The sequence below is a fragment of the Pristis pectinata genome, chromosome 26 (assembly GCF_009764475.1).
Source record: "Pristis pectinata isolate sPriPec2 chromosome 26, sPriPec2.1.pri, whole genome shotgun sequence".
Taxonomy (NCBI): domain Eukaryota; kingdom Metazoa; phylum Chordata; class Chondrichthyes; order Rhinopristiformes; family Pristidae; genus Pristis; species Pristis pectinata.
Window position 1 is genome coordinate 18,099,172 of NC_067430.1, and position 27,954 is coordinate 18,127,125.

General features: G+C 40.3%; 1 protein-coding gene across 4 annotated transcripts in view; it reads left to right on the plus strand.

Annotated features, from left to right (window-relative positions):
• The window catches only part of zgc:154075 (uncharacterized protein LOC556929 homolog), a 195,900-nt gene that overhangs the window by 38,316 nt on the left and 129,630 nt on the right, over positions 1-27,954 (plus strand). For all 4 annotated transcript variants that reach the window (XM_052039139.1, XM_052039138.1, XM_052039137.1 and 1 more), the window contains 2 exons: positions 20,411-20,495; positions 27,055-27,128. In XM_052039139.1, the coding sequence (XP_051895099.1) occupies positions 20,411-20,495; positions 27,055-27,128 (159 nt within the window). The remainder of the gene's footprint in view (positions 1-20,410; positions 20,496-27,054; positions 27,129-27,954) is intronic.

The window sequence follows — 27,954 nt, forward strand, 5'->3', positions numbered from 1 at the left end:
TGCATCAGTTTGCGTAGAGTGTTCTGGGGGCAGCCCACAAGTGTCGCCACGCTTCCAGCGCCAACATAGCATACCCACAACTTCCTAACCTGTACGTCTTTGGAACGTGGGAGGAAACCGGAGCACCCGGAGGAAACCCACGCAGACATGGGGAGCACGTACAAACTCCTTACAGACAGCGGCCGGAATTGAACCTGGGTTGCTGGCGCTGTAGTAGTGTTACACTAACCACTACACTTCCAAGCCTGCCCATAATATGCTGACTATGTGTAATAAACCGTATTTCTCTGAACATCATTTTTAAACTTGTTTGGAATATTAATAGTTGTTTTGGCTACTTATTGACTTCAGACATTAGAGCCCTATCTATTCTATTGCCCATCTGAAGGAACACTGAGTTTTCTGAAATTTGAATTCCTCAACAGTTCCTGAGGGTAAATGAAATGTCAGTAATTCAGGGGTTCCTGAGCTTGTGTGTTTCACAGATGTTTCTACTCCAGATCATAGGTTAATTTAAACTCCTTTGTCCACTGAAACCCAGAGAATGGGCAGTTAAATTGTCTGATGTGATTTATCCCCACCAATTGTGCTCTTCTTACTTGGTCCTTTAAAGCACCAATGCAATCTGGCAGGGAATTGCCAGAATTCTTTACCTTTTCTATGGATTTAGTATGCCTGTCTTGAATATAAACTGTAATGTATCTTGAGCAGTTTGAAACTGTAGCGACCAGATTTTTTTGTGTAAATGTTATTATTGATTCTATGATAGAGGAACAAACATCCTAAGCTAAACTCTAGAAGGTATTTGCAACACTATCATTATAATTTTCAGAAGGGTAAGGGAGAAAGTGAAAATGTAAAAGGAGCTATATGTAACAATGTAGCATGCTGTTGTTTAGCTTATCTAATGGTCTGAAAAGATGTTTTTATTATTTTGTATGTTGGAGATTTTGCCTTTCTTTCAAATTAATTGCCGATAGTACACTAACTCAAAATGGCAGTTTCTGTTGTAGCAACATTTAAGAGGCATTTAGACAGGCACATGAGCAGGAAAGTAACTGAGGGATATCGACCATGTGCAGGCAGATGTGCAGCTTAAACTTGCATCATGGTTGACATAGACATCATGGTCTAAAGGGCCTGTTCCTGTGCTGTACTGTTTTATGTTCTGTTTTCTACCAATGGAGCTACTCACTGTGCTTCAGTCAAGTAAGCACTATTGCACTTAAATCTTCAACCAATTGGGACAAAAAATCCTATCATCTGTCTGTTGATATTTGTAAATAATGGGATATCAGTTTTTACAAGCATAAGGAGTATTTCACAAGCAAATTTGTCATCAAATTTTTGTACACTATTTTAAAATCCTTGTCCTTTTGAAAATTGATTCTTTTTCACTGCCTCTAATTATTTGAAAAGTTTCTCAACTTAATTTTGTAAATGTAATGAAGATGCATTTTAATCCCATCTGTACTAAGTATTGTAGCCATACAAACGTATAGTGACACTAAACAGTGATATTGCTGCAAGGTAATGTCACTTTGCATCAACGCCAGTTATAAGGGCAGAGTTCTCGATTATGTGAACCTGTAGGGAAATCATAAGGACACGGTCTGAATTTTCATCCATTTTAAACTGACGAATGACTGTGTTCCTTGTGTTTTTTGCAACCAGTAACAGTAGCCAGTCCTGTGAATACCTAATTGGGAATCCAATTTTAGATTCTCCTATCAACAAAATCTAAATGAAGTCCCAGTGTCATAAAGGAATGAAATGGTACAACTCTTTGGATGGAGTTCTTTATTATTTCATTCACACTGGAGAGAATGACCCTTTAAAAACTGGCTCTAGCATTTGCCAGGCTAGATACTGACAGAGCCAAGAACCTTGCAATTAAGGTGATTCTTTTTTAAATAACTTCCACAGAGTTAACTTGCAATGCTGTTTTAATGCCATTAAAAAGAGGTACAGTAATTTCTAATCCCTTAGTGCTACAGTTGCTATTTCTAGGTAAAATTTGGTTTACCTCTGAATTATGCCATCAGACTTTGACATTTCAATATTAGTAAGACCTCTGTTAATCTGTTGCAGTGGTCTCAAAGTCTCAAGTTAACAGAATTCAGGAAGAAAGTTGCTCTTTTAAACATTAGCAGGTCCTGTTTTTGTTGAGTGGACATGCTGAAGACTTGGGTGGGCTGCCCGGACTCGCATGTTAAGAATGGCAAATTTAGGTACTGAAGATTAACCATAATTGAAAAAAATTAGTAAATGTGAAGAAAAGCCCTGTATAAAGGAGAGATGTCTCAGTGATTTAATCTGAACCAAGTAGTGTTTTCTCCATTGCATTTTACACAAGTTCCAGTGATGATTTCACTGAAACGTATTCTGCTTTTGGAAAATATATCTGAATGTGTTTACTGTACAATATTTCCTGTTGTCTCTCCACTAACGAATCCTGCTACTTCAAAAGTTAAAGAAACCCCCAGCTCGTGAGTGTTTAATGTTTCAAATCCCATTTGTCAAAAAGATTTTCTAAAAGTAGCACTAAACAAAAATTTCACCACTTTACATTAAAATCTTCTGGTTTTTTTAGATTAAAAAGCTTAAAAAATCAAATATCTCGAATTGAATTGTTGGTGATGCTTTTGAAAGCAAGGATATATAAAAGGAAGTTGACAAATTCTACCTATTATATGTTCCTGTTAGGGGAATAATTTATTTAGTATTCTTCCTCTTTAAGTAAATGCATATCCTAGTTTAATCCCCAGATTGTACTTAGATGAGCAGAATTTTAATGTTAGTTTGCCAGTATTAAGGAGGGTAAAACAGGAAGACTTGCTGTTTCTGATTGCTAATAGCTCTTGCTGTACAATATGTACAAGTTTGTAGCTACATTCATGAACTATTTGTTGAATGGCTGGTAGTGCAAGTGTTGAAGAAACTGTATGTAGTATCATTGAACTTCCCCAGAAAATGGATCATACAGCATGACATTTGTGCATAAAGTGATTGAATTTAAATGGAAAATAAGATGTAATTGAATATCAGAGGCTTGCATGTGGATCACAAAGTGCACAGTTTTCCTTCCAATTCCTCAGTGCATCTAATGCACGGAGGAGCCCAGACATGAACATTGCTGTCCAACCTATGTCAGGATGCCAGTTCTGAAATGTGTACACTGTCCATAGGCAACTCGTGTTGAACCAGGCCTTCACAATCCCCTTGAGGCCAATTTCATTGATACTTAAAGGTGACTTGTCTGATCAGGTCCTAGACATGTGCCAAGAACCCACCTCAGGTTGACTGCCTTTACTTGCCAGGCCTTCCTTCAGACTCGCTGTTTGCAACCCCCTGTTAAAGTCTCCCTCCTCCCTCCAAAAATACCTAATGATCTGCATTCTCTTGATCTGACCACCCCTACAAACATTTGCTTCAACCCTTCTATTTAACAATTGGTGCTAAGCCCCTACCCATTTTATCCCTGACCATCCAGATCACTCCATCCATTGCCAGACTTAGGAGTTTTTTCCCCATCTTGAGCCTCGAGCCTCATTTAACTACAGAAATATCCAGCACTGAGCACTTAAACAAAATACTTGCTGGTGTGCCACAAATTGATAGATTAGCCTGCTGTTACAGGCATTGACCAACTTTATCAGAGTTTGCAAGTTTAAATTCCACTACACAAGTTATGAAACTTGTGTTTGGAATTTAATAGATCTGTTAATTTGTGTACTGGCTCTAGAAAACATGACCATGGAAGCTGGTGGATTACTGGAAGGAAATAATTTATGTGTCATTCAGACATGTCTTGCAAGCAAACAACACAACGCACAGGTTTCAACCCTTTACCTTGTTGTAATATTTAAAAATATAGAGGGACTGACTTCTACTGACTGGCTTCATCAAAAGTTTGTCGGCATGAAAGCCCTGGCATCGTTCCAATGGGAGAGAACCCCTTTGATTTATCCATTTCCTCCCCATCTTTTCTTCAACTTAAAACTAACTTTTTTATCTCTTGCCTGGTTCTGATGAAGGGTCTTTGATCTGAAAGGTTAATTCTGTTTCTCTTTCCTTAGCTTTGATTAACATGGACTGAGAGAGATTGGTGAAACAAAACCAGCTCCCTCCTGTAGCATGAATGGGAGAATTTGCTTGAAAAGATCAATGATTTGAAAATTCTTTCCTTTGTTATTTAGTATAATTTTTCAGATTCTTTTCCTGAGCCTTCATGTCATGAGTTATCCTTGGTAATGAGGGGAGATACATGACCTATTGGTTTTCCTTTGTACACAGCATGATGATAAATATCAAAGATTCCCTTTTCTTTGATTCTTTATTTTCCACACTTTTTTTTACTGTGGCATAGGAGAAGGATTTTAGTTAGGAGCTATTCCTGGCAGAGTAACCAGATGGGGAATCATCCTGATATGGGCGGCTTTGTCCAGTGTTTGCAACAACTAGTGCTGGAAAGCTACTTTTTTCTGACTTCCACAGGTAATGTTTAAACCCCACGGATCTGATGAGAAATTTTTCATTGGAAAATTCTGTATGGTGTTTCTGCAGCAGCAGTGTATTGTTTTGCCATGTAATGTATTTACCTGGACTGTGTTGGCTACACACCAAAACATGGACACACTCACTGTCTCTCACCCCCAAACACTCGCTCACATTGCACAGAATGAAGGCTTTATTTGCCCTAAAACTTACTCCTGAAATATTGAATTGTTTATTTTGTGAGGTTGTGCAGCTAGACAGTGGAACTAATCCTTGTGAAATATTGTTATTTCATTATTACTATTAGCAGTTGTAACAGGAGGAAGAAATAAAAGTGAAATACAGCTTCTCATACATTTAAAGGGGCTGTTTTCCAAGTACCTTTTAAAGAGGGAGGGTTTCAAAAGTTAGTGGTATCCAATTCGTCTGAGTGTTGAGAAACAAATTTCTGATCAATTGCTTTCAGCTTCCTGCCAACAGCAACCCTCCTTCCCTCACACCCTCAGCCAGCAAAATAGATGTTTTGTTGCCTATTCAGAGCTATTTCCAGTGCCTTACCTTGGCTGTCAAAAAACAAGCTCTGTGCCCATTACATAAGTGCTAACTGTGAAATATTATTTTCAACCTGGGACAATAACCAGATACTTTCATAATCAAGTATTGAACCATGTAAGCAAGTACACTTCCAGCTGCAAAATTTAGCCTTTAGAATGATTCCTCGGGTAAGTTTAAATGAAATTGAATAAACTTTTCAACAGTATGATTTCTGTAATGTATGTAATCTACAAATAAAGGGAACACATGCACAATAACTTCCTGTTTTGGAGTGATTGTGTTTCTGTTGATATAATGGTCATAGCCAGAACACGAAAATAAAAAAAGTTGTTTTGTTTTGATGTGTATTCCTAAAGGGAAAGAAATTCTACCTGTCCTTTGGTCGTTTATAGTGCTGTATATTTGTTGTATTTCAAATTAATGAACAGAATCTTAGTGCTTTGCTCAGTGCCACTTACTTCAAGTTCATTTTAACTTATTTAGCTTCAGAAGTTTTATTTTTTACTGCTGTAAACTATAATGAACTAATTCAGAATATCTTAAACCCTGTGACTTGTTCTTGTAGCAGAAACAACAGATATTGTCGGTGGCAATCCTGATGTCACTAATTGAAAAATACAAGGAAAGTGAATGACTTACAGAAGTTAACCAACACTTAATGTTAGCGCTGAGAATGTGATCCCAGATAATCTGGCAGTGCTGATGCTGCTGTTTAAATGTTCCATGTAGCAGTAACATCAAGTCTTGCATGATGATTCAAAATGAATTCTTTTTATTCCAAAATAAACTTTATTCATCATAAAAAAACAAACTAGATACAACAATAAAAATAGTGCAAGCCTTTACATTCGTGTACGGATCAATCACTAGTGTTACCTTTTTATATATTAAAAAAAAACACAGCATCGATGACACTTGTGTGGCTCCCTGGGGTGCTACCCCAATCCCATATTTACAATATTTAAGGGGCTTCCTCACCTGACCCCGCCCCTCCTTCTCCAGTGGCAGAAGAACCTTAAACTGTAGTCCTTCCCCACTGAGCCCTAGCGTTTATTCAAAATGAATTAATTTGCCTAATATACTTTTTAAGGAAAAACGAGGATTATATAGTTACACATGAGCAGATTTTAAAATAATGTACCTTAAAGTCAAGTAGAAACTTTTGCATTAAAATGAGGCTTGTGAGTTGCACCCTTCCCCTTTGATGATTGGCTTAAAGAGCTTGGATAGAGTCATTATACTATCTCTTCTGAGTAGATCACAGTTTGCAAAAGCTTGCTCCTGGCATGTGTATTCATACTAGTTTGTGTACTATTGGTTGTAGTGTTGTCTGAAATCATTTGCAGAACATCATTGTGAAACACTGCAAAGAAGAAATGCAAGGCATGTATTTTCCAGATGTGTGCACATGCACATGCTTTAAGAGTGCATTGGTGAAAGGCCCAAGTCAGGTTTGGATTTAATTATTTGGGTCTGGGGTGGCTCTCTATTCTTTACCACGGATCTCTGGCATACTACCAAGTGAGGATTAAATTATACTGTTGATTCAATCACATGATGGCCAAGAGTGATCAGTCTTTGGGAAAGGCACTCAATTCTGCAGCTACATGGAGACAAAAATTGGAGGCTAAGTTGCACCGTAATGGAATAACACTGGTTTAGGGACTAGTCGGTGTGTTGTCTACCAATCTTTGGATGATCTAAAATTGGGGAAATAAACTTACAAAGAGGACAATTATATATACTTATTTTCCCAGTTTCTCCTACAATTATGGGTACATTTATGGCATTTAAAAGACATTTGGACAGGTACATGGATTGGAAAGGGATATGGACCAAACACGGGCAAATGGGACTAGCTTTGTTAGGCAACTTTGGCATGACCGATCTGGGCTGAAGGGCCTGTTCACCATGCTGTATAGCTCTATGACTGCTGATCTCAAAGTCAAGTTTATTGTCATACGCACAAGTACATGTATGCACTGGTGCAATGTAAAACTTATTTACAGCAACAGCATAGGCACATAGCATCATATAAGTCGCATTCACAAGAAAAACATAAATTAAGCATAAATTATACACAATTTTTCAAGAAAGAACACAATTAAGAACAAAATAAAACCAAAGTCCTAAAAGTTCCCCTGCTGGAAGTGAACTGATGTGAGTGTTGGCAAGTTATGTGAAGTGTGAAAGGTGTTATTACTAAGTCTGATCCCATTTACTGCCGCCTACAATTCCGGACTTTTCAGCCTAGACCACGTTCCGTGAGCTGATTTTCCTCTTTTCTAGCTAAGAGCTTGGAGTCTGATTGTATTGTATCTTTAGCTCAATATCATACCAGGTAAAATGCTAACAATTACAGCTTTTAGTTCAATTTGTAAATTTGTTATGAAGGGGCTTGCATTGTAACTATTTAAACACAATGGTGTTGGGAAAAGTCAATGAACCTGGTGCATTCGTTGGCTGAAAGCAGAATGGTCAAAGTATCTTGACGAGGAGTGGGGTGTGTGATTGGTTCAGAAGACATGGTTCATTTAAACTTTAATGTATATCTATATGCCGATGGCCTAAAAGTTTTGTAATTTTCCAGTGAAACAGTGGCATACTAAGTAAAAGCCTTAATTCAGCACCTAAGTGAATAAATGTTGGTGGCGTACAGTTAACTATTATATATTATGTAAAGATCAAATACCTCCTGATCAGGTTCTTTACTTCCAAGAAAAGTACCTGAATAGCATGAGTATGATCCAAGGTTGCTGGTGTGGGTCTGCAAACTAGTGAAGCAAAAATGCTATAGCTTGCTGGTGCCTCTTGCAGCCATATAATCTACTTCTTGAAAGGCCTGACTAAATTGTTGAATTAAAATATTGCATTGACAGAAAATAAAACACATGGATCTGGCCAAGACTGCACTCTGGACTCACATTTGTGCCAGACACACAGCTCACTTGTATAATTAAAACAGTTTCTCTGAAATGGACTCTGCTTTCTTCTCAAAAGTAGTTTTCACATATTGTCTAATATAATGCTTAGCAATTCATGGTCTCACAACACACCACAATTTTTTAAATAACGTTCCCCTAATGTTTTTATGGATAATTGCTTATGAAGTATGCAGAGCAAACCATCCCAGGTTCCCTGTTTTGAGTTAACTCATCTTGCTAAAGGCAGTGTTCAACGACCTTTTAGAAGAAAGAGAAGCCAACTGAAGTTGCATCATTTTCTAGATTAGGTTGACTGCAAAGCCCTCAACCATTTAAAAAAAAATTGTCAGGCATTCTTTATGAAAAGTGTCTTTTTGAATGGGCCAGCAAAGTAGTAACAGTATGTACATTCAAAGTAATCGCTATGGCACAGGAGGCCATTTCTGCCCATTGCCTCCAACTGCAGAGTAATCCACAATGTCCAATTCAACTGCTGCCTTGCAAATCCCCCACCCATCAGCTAACTTCCTACCTGAAAACACTAAATGATACTGTTTCCAAAGCTCTCACAGCAGTAAGCTCTGAGCAACAGCCACTCTCCATCCAAAAAGTCTTTCCTCGTGTTCATCTTTTGTCTCTTGTCCCCCACTTTCATCAATCTTTGACCTATCTGCCAATGGGAACAGCCCCTTCCTATCTGCCTTTCCAACTTGTCTTGATTTTGCACGTTCTTCAAATTTCCTGATAACATTCTCCACCTGAAGGAGAATAACCCAAGCCTCCCTAGTCTATTCCTGTAGCTGAAAGTCCTCAACCTTGGAATAACTCCATTAAATCAATACAGCACCCCCTCCAAGCCTCCAACATCCATCCCCGATGTGTATTGACCAGGATCAGATACACTACGGTGTTCCAGAAACACTCAAAACAACTTTCCAGCTTCCTTACTACATACCTGCATTCACCAGGATCCCACGTACTACACCGAGTACATGTACTCTCCATCTGTCCTGCCACTTTCAAAGAATTACACATGCACATGTTCCTCTGCTAATGCACGCTTCTGGCTCTTCTGCCATTATGTATCACTTCATGTCCCTCTACATCAAATTCCAGCTGTCTGCCTAAACCTCCAAGCCATACATGCCCCACAATCACAGTAGCAACTTCTGTATCATCTGCAAATCTTGCACATCCATGTCCATATTGTCAACACTTTGTTTAAGAAACATGGAATGTTCCTAGCACCAACTCCCAGTCTGAAAAATAATTACACATCAGAATACTTGACTCTGTTCCTGAGCCAGTGCCTCATCTATGCTGTCACTGACTTCCCACCCTCATTTTCTTCAACCAGTCCAACTAGTAGTACTTCAGGGAAGAGCAACAATAAAAATTTTGGGTTGCTAGTTTTTTTTGTCAGAACTAACAACAAATGAGATGCAATTGGTTTTAGCAAGCAAGGAAGCAGGGAAAAGGGTGAAAGGGACTAAAAGATAAGCCTAGGATGGGGTGAAGGGGAGTATTGATTAAATAGTTACAGTGATGACTATGTATGCTAAAAGAGGATACTTATTGGAAAAATAAAAGTTGATTCTCAAGGAGCAATAAATGGCAATAACACTGTTTTATCAGTATTTGAAATCTGGCAAAACAGGAGTGTGGTTATTTAATTTTTTTGAAGTAGCTGTTTAACCTCTGAGGCAATAGATGTTCCCACCCAAAAGATATGGTGCTGCTCTTTGTGCTTCTGTAAGGCTTTATTGAAATAGTGTTGGCAGCTAAGGATAGTTTAAGTGGTTAAATTCAGTGAGATTGCTGGGTGTTTAACCTCAAAAGTCTTTAGAAACATATAGAAAAGTTTTCCAAGACCCAGCACAGGCATGATGGGATGAATTGCCCCTCCAACCACTCCTCCTGTTCTGTAAGATTCTAAGATCAATAGGAGAGATGTGGACTTTGTTAAGTGTGTATGACTGGAAAGGAAACATTAAGATGGGCAGATGTACCATGTTCCTTCAGATATGTACAATGATGTTAAACAAAAGCTATCAATGCCATTTAGGAAAATTTATTTGCCTTTTTGTGCAGGTGATGCTAGCTTTTTGCACTGAAACTGACCTTAACAAGACCAAGCTTACTTGATCCATGTCTATGACATTTGAACTCAAGGCCTCAATCTGACACGTACCTCTTTAAGATGCTTTTTGTGTTCAACACCAACACCCTTCTCCACGGACTTCTCTCAACTGCTTCCCTGCTCCAACAATGACGTGTGACTGACCTGGTGCAGCTATGAGTTGAAAGGCTTTTGGGGGCTTGGGCCAAGTGCTAAATATTGTTGCTGCAGGAGTGGTTGTGGTGGAATGGAGATTGGCCACACACAAAATGTGTGGCTTCTCACACCACTGCCCTGCTTCCCTCAGTGTAATGTAAGCTTGAAACACCTTTTGAGGTGTGGGAAAAAGTATCCTGTTCCTATAGTTTCATCTGATACTAAGAACAAAATCTGATCCTGTTCCTTGAACAGAATTAGTCTTGTTTAGATCAGATATAAATATTGTAAACCAAATCTAACCTAGTTAATTATGGCCTTACCAATATAATTATTGGTATTTCTCTTGTGTATTTCCAGCTGCAGGATATCCCAACGCACTTTATGAGCAATGAACATATGTAGACCAGTCAATGATAAAGTTCAACCTTTAACACCATCTGAAGTAATCATTAAGCAAATGCCATATAAAAGGCAGTTAAGCAATTTTAAAACTTGACATTTGGGTGAAAAGTCATCGAGATGATAGTTAGTGATTTTTGTCCATTGACCCACACTAGAAACATTATGTATGGATGAGGAAAAGCTGAAACTTAATGGTAAGCCTTTGAAAGAATATCCTATCTTTCTAGAAAAAATAGCCAGTTAGAGATGTCGAACTAGAGGCAATACTTTCAAGAGATAAGCAGAGAAAATTGGTGAGAAAGTAATAATACATGTTTTAGATTTTTAAAAAATGTCAATAGTGACATTAAATGCTGTGTGTTTGGAGGCCGTGCTCCTGGTTGCTGAGCCTTAAGGTTGGAATTCCTCCTCTACTTTAAGATACTACTTTGGACCTATATTTGACGAGACTGATGGTCTTTTATATTTTTAAAAACAAATTCTCAAGGGAAAGAAGGTGTTTTGTGTAGGTTAGGGTGCATTGCAGCTTAGAAATGGGTCTAGCAGTGGTCATTTAATTCCTCAATTGCTGTGGTGAGATTCAAACTCCGATATTCACATGAATAGTTCCTGCTTCTGGATTCTGCCAGTAACCTAACCACTGTTATTATTGTACATATGTATGTGTTGCATAACAATTAACATCATCCTGCATACTTTGCAGACTTTGAGCTTGTGTGCTTGATGTACAAATAAAAGTATGATTGAATCTGTTGTTTTGCACACGGCCTGCTGTAAAGTCACAATTATTTTATACAGTTCAATCCTGTGGTGTGTATAATATAAAAAAAATTATGCGATTGAATTTATGGGTTGATTATGGAGGGTATCCTGTAACCTTGCACTTCTACAGTCCAAGAATTAGGAAAGGGAAAATTAGCTATTGTTCTATGTTGGGGATACTGACACTAATTTATGTCACTGCAACTTCTCTGCTAGCAGGAACCATGGTTCATATCATGATTGTATTGGGCTGTGTGGGTTAATTCAACTCATGGGTATGTTTTTTTGAGTTCTATATGGGAAGCTCTTCTGAGTAATCACTTACTAACAACCCTAGTTTATTCAATTAAAAATAACTTGCTGAACTTTTTTTAATGGTATTGGAAATATGCAGGAAGTTCATCAGATTATGAAAAGAGAAATGTCAGGAAATTGTTTTAGTAGGAAAGACTTGATAGTTCAGATAAAAATACTGAATTACCTTTTTATCTGAATGTAATGGTGAATTATGCAGAGCATTTCCAAGATTTTTGTTTTATTCAAGGCGAGATTTGGAGTGGGAGCTTTGAAAAGAGGTGAGCCTCTGTGCGTGTGCTTATGAATTTTACCTTGCAAGAGTCTAAAAGAGGCACATTTGCAAATTATTACCAGTTAATTGGCTAATTAACAGAAGGGAATAAAAGGAAGGTAGGTATAAGTGGAGTGGACCAGTGTTAGAGTAGAGCACTCTAGGCTTTGGCGAGAGGAGGCTAAGGTAAGTCTCTGGTAAGTTTCCTACTGTCTTTCTTTCTCTGATTTTTTTTCCTCTAGTGCCAGGCTAGAGTAGTTAGAATGGCTCTGGGGTCAGTGGTGTGTTCATCTTGTGAGATGTGGGAGTTCTGGGAGACCTCCAGTCTCCCTGATAGCTACATCTGCATGAGGTGCATCCAGCTGCAGCTCCTTACAGACTGTGTTAGGGAACTGGAGCTGCAGCTGGACGACTTTCGGCTCCTACAGGAGAACAACGAGTTCAGTTAAGAGCTGCAGGCAGTTACTCCTAAGCTGCAGGAGGCAGGTAGCTAGGTGATTGTCAGAAGGAAGGAGAATAGGCAGGTAGTGCAGAGTACCCCTGTGGCTGTTCCCCTGAATAACAGGAATACCGCTTGGGGGGAGACAACCTACCAGGGGAAAGCCGCAGTGACCAGGTTGCTGATATTGAGCCTGGTTGTGTGGCGCAGAAGGGAAGGAGGGAGGAGAGGAGAATGGTAGTGATAGGGGCTTCAATAGTAAGGGGAGCAGACAGGAGATTCTGTGGGCATGAAAGAGACTCCCGGATGGTATGTTGCCTCCTGGGTGCCAGGGTCAGGGACATCTCGGACCTGGTCCACAGCATTCTGAAGGGGGAGGGCAAACAGCCAGAGGTCGAGGTGCATATTGGAACCAATGACATAGGTAGGAAAAGAGATGAGGTCCTGAAAAGGGAATATAGGGAGCTAGGTAGGAAGCTGAAAAGCAGGACCTCAAGGATAGTGATCTGTGGATTGCTGCCTGTGCCACGTGCCAGTGAGGGTAAGAATAGGATGATTTGGCAGATGAATGCGTGGCTGAGGAGTTGGTGCAGGGGGCAGGGTTTCAGATTTGTTGATCATTGGGATCTCTTTCGGGGAAGGTACGACCTGTACAAAAGGGACGGGTTACACCTGAACTGGAGGGGGACCAATATTCTTGAGGGCAGGTTTGCTAGAGCTGTTGGGGAGGGTTTAAACTAGTTTGGCGGGGGATGGGAACCAGAGTGATCGGTCAGTGGTTGGTTCATTTAGTGTAAAGTAGATGCGGTGTGTAGAAAGACTGTGAGGAAGGATAGGCAGTTGAAAGGGCAAAATTGCAGTCAGTTGGATAGGCTGAAATGTGTCTACTTTAATGTGAGAAGTATCAGGAACAAAGCTGATGAACACAGAGCATAGTTAAGTACATGGAACTGCGACATTGTGGCTATTACAGAAACTTGGCTGTCGCAAGGGCAGGAATGGCTGCTGAATATTCCGGGGTTTTGAAGTTTCAAAAGGGACAGGGATGGAGGTAAAAGAGGTGGGGTAGTGGCTTTGCTGATCAGGGGCAGTATCAGAGCTGTAGAACGGGAGGATGTCCTGGAGGGATCATCTACTGAGTCAGTGTGGGTGGAAGTCAGAAACAGGAAGGGAGTGATCACTGTATTGGGAGTATTCTGCAGACCCCCCAATAGCAGCAGAGACACTGAGGAGCAGATCAGGAGGCAGGTTTTGGAGAGGTGCGAAAATAACAGGGTTGTTGTCATGGGTGATTTCACCTTCCCTAATATTGATTGGCACCTCCTTAGTGTAAAGGGGATAGATGGGATGGAGGTTGTTAGGTGTGTCCAGGAAGGATTCCTGACACAGTGTGGACAGGCTGACAAGAGGACAAGCCATACTGGACCTGGTACTAGGCAATGAGCCTGATCAGGTTTCAGATCTCTCGGCAGGAGAGCATTTTGGGGACAGTGACCATAACTCCTTGACCTTTTACTAAAGCCTTGGAGAGGTATAGGAGCAGACGATATGGGAAAGTATTTAATTGGGGGAGGGGGAATTATGATGCTATTAGGCAGGAACTTGGCAGTGTAAATTGGGAACAGATGTGCTCAACAGAAATGTGGAGGTTGTTTAGGGAGTACTTGCATGGGGTTCTGCATAGGTTTGTCCCATTGAGGCAGGGTAAGGATGGTAGAGTGCAGGAACAATGGTTGACATCCACGTAGAATATCTGGTCAAGAAGAAGAAAGAAGCTTCCCTAAGGTTTAGAAAGCATGGATCAGACAGAGCTCTGGAGAGTTAGAAGGTGGCCAGGAGGGAGCTTAAGAATGGACTTAGGAGAGCTAGAAGGGGGCATGAGAAGGCCTTGGTGAGTAGGATTATGGAAAACCCCAAGGTGTTGTACACGTATGTGAAGAATAAGAGGATGACTAGAGTGAGGGTAGGACCGATCAGGGATAAAAGAGGAAACGTGCCTGGAGCCAGAAGAGGTAGGGGAGGTCCTTAATGAATACTTTGCTTCAGTATTCACCAGTGAGAGAGACCTTGACATTTGTGAAGATGGCGTACAACAGGCTGATACACTAGGACATATCGACATGAGGAAAGAGGATGTGCTGGAACTTTTGAAAAGCATTAGGATAGATAAGTCACTGGGGCCAGACGGGATATATCCAATGTTATTATGGGAAGTGAGGAAAGAGATTGCTGCACCTTTGGTGATGATCTTTGTGTCCTCACTGGCCACAGGAGTAGTGCCAGATGATTAGAGGGTGGCAAATGTTGTTCCTTTGTTCAAGAAAAGGAGTAGGGATAACCCTGGGAATTACAGACCAGTGAGTCTTACTTCAGTGGTGGGCAAATTACTGGAGAAGATTCTTAGAGACAGGATTTATGGGCATTTAGGGAAGCATAGGCTGATTAGGGACAGTTAACATGGCTTTGTGAGGGGCAGGTCATGCCTCATGAGCCTGATTGAATTCTTTGAGGATGTGACAAAGCACATTGATGAAGGTGTACATGGATTTTAGTAAGGTGTTTGATAAGGTTTCTCCTGGAAGGATCATTCAGAAAGTCAGGAGGCATGGGATCCAGGGAAACTTGGCTGTGTAGATTCAAAATTGGCTCGCTCATAGAAGACCGTTGTAGGCAGAGCGTACTCTGACTAGAGGTTAGTGATAAGTGGTGTTCCACAGGGATCTGTTCTGGGATCCCTGCTGATTCTTATAAATGACTTGGATGAGGATGTGGAAGGGTGGGTTAGTAAGTTTGCAGATAACATGAAGGTTGGTGGTGTTGTGAATAGTGTAGAAGGTTACTGTAGGTTACAACAGGACATTGATAGGATGCAGAGCTGGGTTAAGAAGTGGCAGATGGAGTTCAACCTGGAAAAGTATGAAATGATACACCTTGGAAGATGGAATTTGAAGGCAGAATACGAGGTTAATGGCAGGACTCTCAGCAGTGAGGAGGCAGAGTGATCTTGGGGTCCAGGTCTATAGATCCCTCAAGGTTGCCACGCAGGTTGATAGGATTGTTAAGAAGGCATATGGTGTGTTGGCCTTCATTAGTTGGGGTATTGACTTCAAGAGCCACGAGGTGATGTTGCGGCTCTATAAAACTCTGATTAGACCACACTTTGTGTTCACTTCTGGTCGCCTCATTATAGGAAGAATGTGGAAGCTTTAGAGAGGGTGCAGTGGAGATTTACCAGGATACTGCCTGGATTAGAGAGCATGTCTTATGAGGATAGGTTGAGCAAGCTAGGGCTTTTCCCTTTGGAGAGAAGGAGGATGAGAGGTGACTTGATAGAGGTGTACAGGATGATGAGAGGCATAGATCGAGTGGACAGTCAGAGACTTTTTCCCAGGGGTAAAATGGCTGATACAAAGGGGCATAATTTTAAGGTGATTGGAGGAAGGTGTGGTGGGGATGTCAGAAGTAAATTTTTTGCACAGAGTGGTGGGTGCATGGAATGCACCATTGGCAGAGGTGGTGGAGGCAGATACATTAGGGACATTTAAGAGACTCTTACATAGGCACATGAATGATCGAAAAATGGAGGGCTATGTGGGAGGGAAGGATAATATAGATCTTAGAGCAGGATAAAGTGTCAGCACAACATTGAGGGCCAAAGGGCCTGTACTGTGCTCTAATGTTCTATGTTCTTACAGCACTCGAGTTTTTATTTTTGTTTCAGTTGTTTTCACTCTAATGAAAAGGAATATCAACTGAGAAGATTAACATCTCAATTATTTTGGGAGAAAAGTAATGTGATAGATTTATTACTTGTATACAGCCAACACCAGTTTGTCTTTACTTCTGGACATCAATTTTCTATGTATTTAGGCATGTTATGTGTATTTTTGTTATATCCTGATGTATTCATTTAATTATTAAATGAGAAAATAAAGTTATCAAATTAATTCGTATAGCACTTTTTACAAAATCAGTGCAGTCCAAGCATTTCATTGCCAGTTTAGTTTAACTTGGCAGTTAAAGTTGCACACAGCACAGTCCTACAAACAGCAGTGCAATAATGACTGTATAGGTTGGTGTAAAGAAATACAGATCTGTGTTGTCCAAAGCATGGAAAGTCAGTCAACTATTTTTCTCTCCTGAAAAAAATTTGTAACCTATTTTTTAAATCATAATTCAAAAGTATTTATTTTCCTTATTCTTGTTTCCCAGGATATTTCACTTTAAGAATCCAGTGCCTCAGTCAAACCCAAGTAGAATGTAAATAAAGAATGGAAGATTTTCAGTTACTACTTAGTTAAGCACTTGTTTGCTGTTGTAGATGTTCACGGAAGAGTGCAGTCATGTTTACTTTCATACAATGTTTTCTGTCAGAAGTGTAAATTCAAACATGCCTGTCTTTGCGTTAACTGAGAATATCCCAGTGCAGTTCACTGGCCTGGTTCATATATTAGGGTCAGATGTTAGATGCATCAAGCTTACTTTGCTAGTTTATCTAGTTTTTAATCTCATTTCTGTTTTATCTTAATTTGATTGTTTATGTAAAATAAAGGTGGGTGTTTTGGGTGAAGTACAAGGCAGCTGCCTAGAGTGTAACATAAAATGATTTCACACATCCTATTGCTCCTTTATCTCATTATAAGAACATAAGAAACAGAAGCAGGCATAGGCCATTCAGCTCCTCATGCCTGCTCTGCTGTGCAGTAAGGTCATGGTTGATCATTTATCTCTGTGCCATTTCCAGTACTAATTCCATGATCCCCTTTATATCCAAAAATCTATCAGTCTCTGTCTTGAATATATTGAATGATTGAACCTTCACAGCCACGTTAGATAGAGGGTTCCAAGATTCACTGCCTTCTGGGTGACGAAATTTCGTCTCATCTCAGTTCAGAATGGCTGACGTGTTAATTATATGCTCCCTGATTCTAGACATTCAGCAAAAAAAATCATCTATTCTTTCAAGTCCCATGATAATTTTGTGAGAGATTAGTGATCAAGATTTTACAAATACAGACTTTGGAGTTGATGCTTTGAGTTTATTTGGTAGCAGTGAACTGTTTTCCACATTTGGACTGCAGTTTTTTGACAAACTGACAAGAATATTATTTTTCCTCAAGGTAAACTTATTGATGCGTTTCAATGAAATTAGTACACATGATAAGATTAGCAATTAGCATGTAACATGAGAATGGAATCTAAAATGTTTATGCTGGATTAGTTCGCTTTCTCCTAGATGCAAAAAGTTATGTACAGCAGGGAGTTGGGTAAATTGTCGTTATTCACTTGATGTGCAGGCATGTGCAAACAGGATGGAGGAAAGATTTTTGATACCGAAAATTCTGAAACCATAGTAAAAGCAATCATTAAAGTATTACCACAGGTGAAGGATATTTGGCCATTTGTGCTTATACTGGCTCCAAATCCACAATGAAACTGTGTCTACTAATTCTATCATGAGGGCTTTGTTGGCATCTATATGATAATAAGAGCCTAGAAAGTGGAATGGGAGTAGGCCATTCAACCACGCTAGTCTGCTCTGCCATTCAATCGCAGCATGGCTCATCTGACATTCCTTGTCCATTTTCCTGCACAAATGTTTTTAATATCTTCTACCATAAATACTGATGAAAAATATCTGTTTTAACTCCTCTGCTGTTTATTAACTACTACCAAAGGCTCATTCTTTAGGAGGCCAATGTTCACCCTCCCCCTCTCCTCCTCCCTCTGCCCCCCTCATGTCCCTCCTCCCTCCCCTCTCCTCCCTCTCCGCCCCTTCCTCCCCCCCACTCACCTCCTCTTCCTCCCTCCGCCCCCTCTCCTCCTCCCTCTCTCCTCCTCCTCCATCCTGCCCCTTCTTCCTCCCCTCCCCTACCCCCTTCCCCCCTCCTCCTACCTCCCTTCCCCACTCTCCTCCTCCCTCCTCCACCCCTTCCTCCCCCCCACCCCCCACTCTCCTCCTCCCTCTGCCCCCTCTCCTCCTCCTCCTCCCTGTACCCCCTCTCTCCTTCCCCCCCCCCCCCAAGATATATATAGCTTGGAAGGAAGGTGAAGATCCAAGGTACAGAAGCATTCTTTTACCAGTCAGTGCTCATTGGGACTGATGCTTGGAAATTTACTTTTGCTTAAATGATATACATGTTTTGTATTTAGTGAATGCATTTTAAGCTTTCAGTGTGTTGCATAGAATATACTGCTGCACAGATTCAAACAGAAATAAGCCAATCAACTCCAGTATTTATTCTCTACTTAAATCTCCTCTCAACCATAGCCATTTAACTATCAGTATAACCCTCTAGTCCCTTCTCCCTTGAGTACTTACTTAGATTCTCTTTAAGTGTAGTTCTACTAGTCTGCTTTAATTACTTACAATGATAGTCGGAGCTTAGCAACTCGGTAAAGTTTTTTTTCTGAATTCTTTATAGTTTCTCAAGTATTTTATTGATGGGCTCTGATTTGCTCTCCTAATTCTTTTCTTTCCCCAACCCCCACCCCCCCAAAAAAAATCTGGAAACAGTTTTGCCTGGAATGGTGCTAAAATGGCATTGTCTGGGAGAACAGCACCAATCTGTCACAGTGCTGCTGGTGAATGATTCTTGTCTTGCCGACTCGTGCAAGGATTTGGAGGCACAAATTGTAATATTCTTCCATTATTACACATTAAATAGATGTGAATAATATCCGAAGCTGAAATTAACTTGCATCTTTAAAGGAGAAGTGACCACTGAATCCAACAACAATAAAATATTTTCAGCATGGGCAGTACTAACAAGAACAGTGTTGGTACAGACTTGGAAGTGGGCCTCCCTTTCATTGATGTGGGCCTCGAGGCCCAAGTGGAAGAGACAGGTTCTGCAATGTATGGAGCTAGTAAATCACAAAGTGTCAAAATGACCTGGTAATGGGAGAAGGTGGCAAGGGAGATAAATGCTTGGTAATACCAAGATGACCTTGTTTCAGTATTGGAAAAAGTATAATGATCTCATGTCTGGCCAAAGTTAGTGGAAGCTGAAATAAATCCCAACCACCAACAAATGTAGTGCCGTGCTGCTTTCTTTACTCCACCACTTGAACTTGTGTTTTGCACCTTACATAATTTCTAAATATTAAAATGGTGGTTGAAGCCATGATCACAAGCACCGTCTGCTCCAGGCTTCTCAGACTGCACAAGGTAGTACAGAATGCAAAGTGGTGCTGCATTCTTTGGTTGAGCACATTCTTCTCCTACAAGCCAGAAAGAAGTGAAGATATTGAGTGTGTATCTGTATACGCCTTGGTTTTTTTTCCACACTTTTCCTTACAGTTGGGGTTCAGTTATTTTTTTCTTCTACTGCATTAGGCAATCTTTAGTTGTCTTGAATGACAGGCCATCCCCAGGTAATGAAGTCGATTTTGTCCGTAAGTTGGAAAATAAACAAAAATCACTTGATACGGTAACCACATCTCCACAGTATTGTAATGAGTGGCATCAAAAGCACATTAGAATGATTTTAAAAAAAAAACAAATACTAAAAGTGGAGAGAAAGAGGAAACTAGTTCTGCGATTTGTAGGAATGAATATATGTACATTTGTCAGACTTTTGAATTTAATAATATTACAGGAGCTTGTTTACACCATATGTTGGGTATTCATAATCTGGGGGATGGCCTGTATACAGTCCTGCCATCCAAGAAATCATTCTGGTGAACCTTCGCTGGACTCCCTCTATGGCAACTATACTCTTCCTTAGTCATTTCATATTTTTCTTTGACATGCTGTCAGTTGTAGTTCAGGTATGTTTCGTTCCTTGCCATGACTTTTCTGCTTATCTATTTATTCACCCATGGAGTTTCTTTTCAGTGTTCAGTTAATTTTTGCTTTGTACCAGAATATATTTGTCCTGGGCTGTATTTCTATTGCAGTTATGTTATCTCTAACACTTATTGCACCAGCATTTCCCTGTTTTTATCTGGACTAATTTGTTATTATATTACTTGTGCTTCAGGTTGTGGGAGTCGCAGACTGCCGCCAAGTTGCCAGACGGAATTTGCAGAGGAAGTACTCAGTAGCAGATTGTAATGTCTTTGATGGTGAGTTGCTTTACTGAGCCACTTTCAAGATGATATGGCTGTCGATATTTATTCAGTGTATTAAACTCTAAAAGTATAAAAATAAAATTCGATATAAAAACTAGAAATGTTAAATATAGTCAGAAGGTCAGGCGATATTTATGGAGAAAGAAACAGATTTGCATCACAATTAAGTTAATTCCAAATTAGAAATAATGACTTCCATTGAGTGTTTGACATATAGTTTGTCTGGAGAATAAGATAAACAGTCAGGACCTGTTGGACCAACTGGTTTCTTTATCTGTCAGCCACAGTATTACCAATAATAATAAGAAAAGCACAGGATCATAGTAGTGAGAATGCTGTAACCAGAAGATTGCTATCTGAAAAAGGAGGGTAAAAAGACCTTTTTTTTTCTATCAATTCCCTTCCTCCCAACAATTCTTCTTGCTGTTCTGTCACTGATGATAATGATGACATTGTTGTAAATATCATGTGGTTACACATGAGACTCTGACATACAAAGCCTGATGCACAAAGTCACTTGCATTGCAAGTATAACAGGTTTGTAGTCATGACATTGATTCTCACATCCTTGCGGTATCTTTCATATGGACTCAGTTTCTTGTCTTTTATGTTTTTCGCAATTGCTAGCCACTGAAGTTGGCTGTTTATATTGATTTTGTATGGATGGCCTCTCTTTCTTCTGCCTGCCTCAGCTCTCTAGACAGGATCAGTTTTGAAAGGCAGTGGTCTCATGACATTCCCATGACATATTTGATCCACTTAAGGTGTGGTTTCAGCAATATTTCTTCAATTCTAGTTTGTTTGCATGCTTAATGGCCTCGGTGTTGATCATTCTGACCTGCCAGTAAATGCTCATTAGTGAGTGGAGGAAACAGTGAAACTGTTCAAGCTGTTCAATGAGCAGTCTGTAGAGGGTCCATGTTTCTGAGCCATAAAGGAGAAAGGTTGCATTTCAAATCTTTATTTAGGTGGAGAAACAGATGTTGCATTGGTTAAAGACTTTTGTCTGGAGTTGACTGATGGTCTGGCTGTTTTTTTTCTGATTCTTGAGGCAATCACATTGTCTGGGAAACCATCCTTAGAGATTGTGCTGCCCGGATTCTTGAACTAGGTTGTCATGAATGGTGGTGGCTGGCGCAGAGGCATTTTAGTGAAGTTCAGGTTGGAACAAGACCTCTGCCTTACTGAAATTGAGAGATTTAGACCAAGGGAATGGAGGAATATAGACCAATTACAAGCAACTGGGATTAGTTTATTGACACAGACATTGTGGGCCGAAGGGCCTGTTCCTGCACTGTACTGTTCTATATTCTATGATGATGATTCTTCAGGTCTAGTGCTTTGGGGGATAGAAGCATGTCTGTGGTGCTCCAATCTGGTCTACAACCACAGTGCATTCTGGAAGATTCGTCTTAAGATATGTTTGCAATAAGTCTGTTTGGTGGGTTGGGAATTAGTATTTTCTATGTTCCACAGAAGAGGAAAACAGCTATGTAGTTTCTCCTGTTGCCTTTATTTTTGTACAGCCCCATAATAGTGACATTGTTGAAGTCTTCTGTTACTGCTTCATTTGCCCTAGTACTGTTCAAGATGCTGTGAGACACCAGCTTGAAGTTCTACTGGGACTCTTTCCTGGGTGGGTGTCTTGCCAGAGATCATCCTTCCACAGGACCACTCTCTCCTTGACTCCCTGGTCCACTCATCAATCCCCACCCACACCTCCTTGGCCCCTTGCACATTTCCTTGCAACTGCAGGAGGTGCAACACTTGTTCCTACGCCAACTCCCTCACCACTATCCACGGACCTAAACAGTCCTTCCAACCTTGGTGACTGCATTTGGTGCTCTTGATGTGTCCTGCTCTGCATTAACAAGACCAAGTGTAGACTTGGCGACTGGTTCGCAGAGCACCTGCGCTCTGTCTGCAATGGCCATCGTGAACTCCCAGTTACATGCCATTTAAACTCCTTTTCCTATTCTCACACTGACCTGTTTGTCATTGGCCTTCTCCACTGCCAGGTGAGGTCAGATGTAAACTTGAGGAACAACATTTCATATTCTGCCTGGGTAGGCTACAACCCAGTGGTATGAACATTGAATTTTCCAATTTCAGGTAACCCTTGCCCTCTGTGTTTTCCCCCTTTTCTCACCTGCTGATCCACTTAGATCCTCCCACCTTTTATCCCCCTTACCTCTAGACCCCACACACAGTTTTGTCCCCCTCCCCCAGCTGGTTCCCTCCACCGATCACTCACACACTTTTCCCATAAAGGCTCGCATCCCCTTCCCCCATCTAGTTCCAGCTGCCCATCAACCCTCTCTTATCTGGTTCCACATCCAGCATTTGCACCTCTTGTGCCTCCACATCTCTCTCCAGCTTCTGTCTCTACATTCACTCTCCCCTCCCCCACCTGGCTTCCTCTGCCCTTTTTTTTATTTGTCTGTTTCCACCTATCACCCCAGCCTTTGTCTCCCTTCTCCACTCCTTCCCCTCCCTCACCTGGCTCCACTTATCCATCATCCTTCCTCCAACAGCTTGTTTTTTCACCAGATTACAGTATCTGCAGTCTCCTGTGTCATCATTTTTTTTACCTCTTCCTTGCCCCTGTGCTTCTCCTGACTTCAGCTGTACCAAATTTGAAAGGCTTAGAGATTAACTTAAGAGAGTCAAAGAACTTCTTGATATTGTTCATGTCAACATAATTCAGAATTTCTGCAGCTTTCCTCTCCCACTCTTAGTCATGGGGTCATGAGCCATACTGCATAGAAACGGCCCTTAGACCCCTGTATTCATGCTGGCCTTCAAGTACTTATCTATTCCAATCCCATTTTCAGGTGTTATGAATTAGGTTACTATTGGTGAATGTCCCTTTAAGACATAGCACAGTAGAGTGTGTGTGTGTGTGGCATGATTACGACAACAACAGGAGATAAGGACGTGATGACGTTTTTGGAGCAGTCAGGGAAGAGAGAGAGGGAGAGAGACACCCTGCCTTCTGGTCTCTGTATCGATGGATTAAAAACAATAACTGTGTCTGTCACTACAATCCACGTATGGATTTTTGGAATAATCCAGTGGAGTCCACTGTCGTTAACCTGTAGAAGGAAACAGATATTTGTGTGGACAGCCATGTCTCGGACGCCTTTTTGGGGTGGCAGATACTTCGGAACAAAGGAATGGAGATCATCAGTGATTGAGGTGTCGTATGGGTTCCATCGTGGAACATTTGGAATTTGTAATTACTCTCTATTTTCTCTCTACATCTCCTCTTCTGTCAACGATGGTTTTGCAGAAGCCTTTGCTCACGTTTTACCTTATGGCATGCTAAGCTGAACTTTGAGAACTATTCCTGGACTTGGAGTTTGGGAATTTGCCACACACACACTTCGAGTTTAGTTTTTGGGGTTAATGCTTAAGATCTAACATTTTTATTTCTAACATTCTAACATTTTTACTTTTATTTTTCTTATTATCACAAGTAGTTATTAATAAAATAGTCTCTAACACTTATACATGTCTTGGTGTGTTTCTTTTGTTGCTGGTATGTAACACAGGCACTTGGCCTGTAACCTCCTATGCCATGATATTTCAAGTGCTCATTGAAAAACAACTGAAATGTTGTGAGAGTACCTGCCTCCATCCATCCCTCCGACATTGTGTTCCAGATTTCAACCACTCTGGGTGAAAAAAATTCTCCTTAAATCTCCTCTGAATCGCCTACTTAAATACATGATCTCTAGATAGAGACAGCTCTGCTAATGAGAATTTTTTCCCTCTATCTAACCTACCAATGCCCCTCATGATTTTGTATACCTCAGTCAGGTTCAGCCACCCCCTCACCCCCACCCCCCCGCCCCACCTTCTCGTTCCAAAGAAAATGAACACAGCCTATCCAGTTTCTACTCATTTGAAATATTCTATTCCAGGGAACGTGTTGGTAAATCTTAGCACATTCTCTAGTTCAATCACAGTCATGTGAAGGACATTTTCTTCGGATCAGAGTGGACCTTGCTCTGTGGAGTATTTTGATATGGGGGTGATGCCAGAGGATTGGAGAGTGGGGGATGTTACTCTGTTGTTCAAAAAAGGGAGTAAGGATAAGTCCAGCAAGTGCAGGCCAGTCAGTTTAATGTCAGCAGTGGGAAAGCTTTTTAAAAACATTGATCCAGATGGGATTAATCACCAGCAGGAGGAAAATGGATTAACTAAGGCAAGCCAGCACAGATTTGTCAAGGGCACATTATGGTTAACCAATTTGATATGATTTTCTTAATGAAATATGGGGTAATGCAGTTGATGTGCATATGTGACTTCCAAAAGGCTTTTGATGAGGTGCTGCGTGACATCAGCAAAATCGAAGCACGTGGCATAAGAGGTGCATTAATAGCATGGACTCGAGAAAGGTGAATAATGGTATTGCCTGAGGTTGTGTTGGAGCCATTTTTTATTTTGATCTATATTAACAATGTGGACTTGGAGGTGAAATTTTTAAATTTGCAGATGACGGCAGTCAAGAAGAAAATAGTGATAAATTGCAGCAGGATATATTACAGGTGGATAGACTGTTTGGATAGAGTTTACTGTGGAGAAATATGAAGTGATGCATTTAGGAAGAATGAGTAGGCATATATAGTTCTGGGCTTTATCAATAGAGACACTGAGTATAAAAGCAGGGAAGTAATGGTGAACCTTTGTAAAATGTTGGTCCAGCTTCATTTGGAGTATTGTGATGATTTTTACCTGGAAGGAGATAAAGGCATTAGAGAGGATCCAGAAAAGATTTACAAGAATGGGTCCTGAGATGAGGCACAATAGTGACAAAGATAGTTTGAGAGGCTGGGACTGTATTCTTTAGACAAGAAGAGGCTAAGAGCAGATTTGATTGAAGTGTGTAAAATGATGAGGGTCCTGGACAGAATGTATAGTGAGAGCTGTTGTCTTTGGTGGAACGGTTGAGACTGGAGGTATAAAATAAAGGGGAGCAGAATTAACAATGATGCAAGGACAAACCTACTTACGCAGTGTGGGGACAGAAGAGACTGCAGATGCTGGAATCTGGAGCAACACACAAAATGCAGGAGGAACTTAGCAGGTCAGGCAGCATCTATGGAGGCAACAGTTTGTCACATCCACCTATCACCTCACAGCTTCTGGCGCTATTCCCACTCTCCCCTCCCCCATCTCTCTAGCACCCCTCCTCACCTGAATCCACCTACTCCCTGCTAGCTCTTGCTCCAACCATTCCTTCCACCTTTCTTTATGCTGGCTATCTCCCCTCTATCTTTCAGTACAGGTGAAGGGTCTTGATCAAAATGTCGACTCTCCATTTCCGTGCATAGATGGTGCCTGACTTGCTGAGTTCCTCCAGCTTTTTGTGTGTTACTTGTGCAGTGTGTTTGGAGTTTGGAATTTACTTTCTGCAGATATGGTGGAGGGAGATTCCAATGTGTCTTTCAAGGGGAGTTAGATAACTATGTATTGAGAGGAATAATTTACAAGGATTTGTAGAAGGGACAAGTAAGTGGAACTACTGAACTGCCCTTGTCAAGAGCAGGCGTTTGACACAGTGGGCCAAATGGCCTCCTCCTGTGCTGTAACCATTCCTTGATTCTATGTTATTGTTCTGCCCTTCAAGAAATGATTTCTATTTGTCTCTTGGTTGTTTGGAGATGTTCTCATTACTTTCATCAGAAAATCATGTTAGTAGTGAGCAAACTTTACACGAGAAAGATTCCAATGTTGTTTATCCATCCCACCCTACCTTTGCAGTCATTGCTGCCTCTTTCAGCTCTAACTTTGAAGTTCCACTGGTAGATTGATGTTGATGTGAGAAAGGAGTGTCAGTCATATCTTGCATTTCTGTCTGCTCCAGCATAGGTGTATGGGCACTGGTGACAGAGACATGCCATGATCACCATCCTGTTGGTGATTTTTTTTTAAAAACAAATCAAATATTAGCTCATATAATGCCATTTAAGAAATGATTTCAACATTTTCAGAAGTCTTTCACATCATTTTAAATAACACCCACCTCCAGCAAAAATATATTCCAAGAAGAAGCTCCAGACTTGAGTCAGGTGACTTACCACATTGTTGAATAAGACTATGAGTAACAGACTGACAGAAATAAGGAAAAACCTCATTTAATTTGGGGTTCTGCCTACAACGAGTTAATTGATCTTGAGGGGGAATTAAAGATAATTACGGAACCCCAGGATGCTGTGAAACAGCCAGAATCTGATGCTGAACAGTATCCAATTCCTTCTACTGGAATGTGTATTTGTGGGTGAAGACCGAATTGAGCATGGAATTAATGCCACCACAGTTGTAACCTGTAGCTTTGTATCTAAGGAATGGCTACTTGAGAGTAATAATTGTCTTTCTAAATGTATCCTTCAAAAGATCAAGCAAAAAAAATAGTTTTTGGATAAAATATAAAACCTGTTGTGGATCAAAATGTGAGCAAATTCAGGTAAAGCTATTCTTTAATGACAAAGGTTAATCAGATCTGATTTTCATCAATAATTTTTGTAAAATCTCTTTTTACTGGAAGATTGGAGGGGAGCTGCAGCACGGGAGAAGTTTGCAGATGCAGTGATCATAGCAACACCTGACAAACAGCACAAGGTACACAAGCAGGATCATTTTTATTGTTTATTGTAAACTGTCAAAAGGGGACACAGTGCAAACAGAATGGGCAAAGAATAGCATGAGGTCATAAAGCTATGAGAAACTGTTCTTTTTGGTATTAGGATAAATATTCCTGTATTAAATCACACCCTTTGCATTGGTGAAATGAGTTATACCCAACTATTGTATCAGGGTGTTGTTACTGTGAACTCTATTTTGGAAGTGAATTTAATACTGGACTGTGGTTCTCTGGATAAAGAAATGAATAAATCTCCAAGGAATTCTAAAATTTATAAAATATCTAAATACTGGGAATACATAGCAGGTCAGGCAGCATCTGTGGAGAAGAATGCAGTTTACCTTTCAGACTGATGGCATTTCCTTAGAAAAGAATTCTCCTATTCAGCAATTCAAGTAATATATATCTATATCCGAAGTTAAGACCAAATATATTGTTGACATTTATATTTTAGGTTGGTTAAAATAGCAGACTAAACAATATATTTGTGTAATTGAAAATCTTTTTTAATTTTCTGTTTTGTATAATAATTGTATATTGTCACTGCAGAGCAACAAAACTTTGGAAAAAATGCATTCACTTGAACTGCAAAAAAAATAAAAACAAAACATGAGAAATACACAGAAGGTTACTTGGTAGCTGTGGACAGAGGAACAAAGCTTAATGGCCGTTCATTAGAAGTGGAAGGATTTGGAGATTAAAAATAGCTTTTAAGAGGTGGAGAAAGTGGGGAGGAGAGAAAAGGATGTCTTGTGGGTTGGTTTGCATTAGAGATTAAATGACCAGAGATATGGTGGTTCAAGG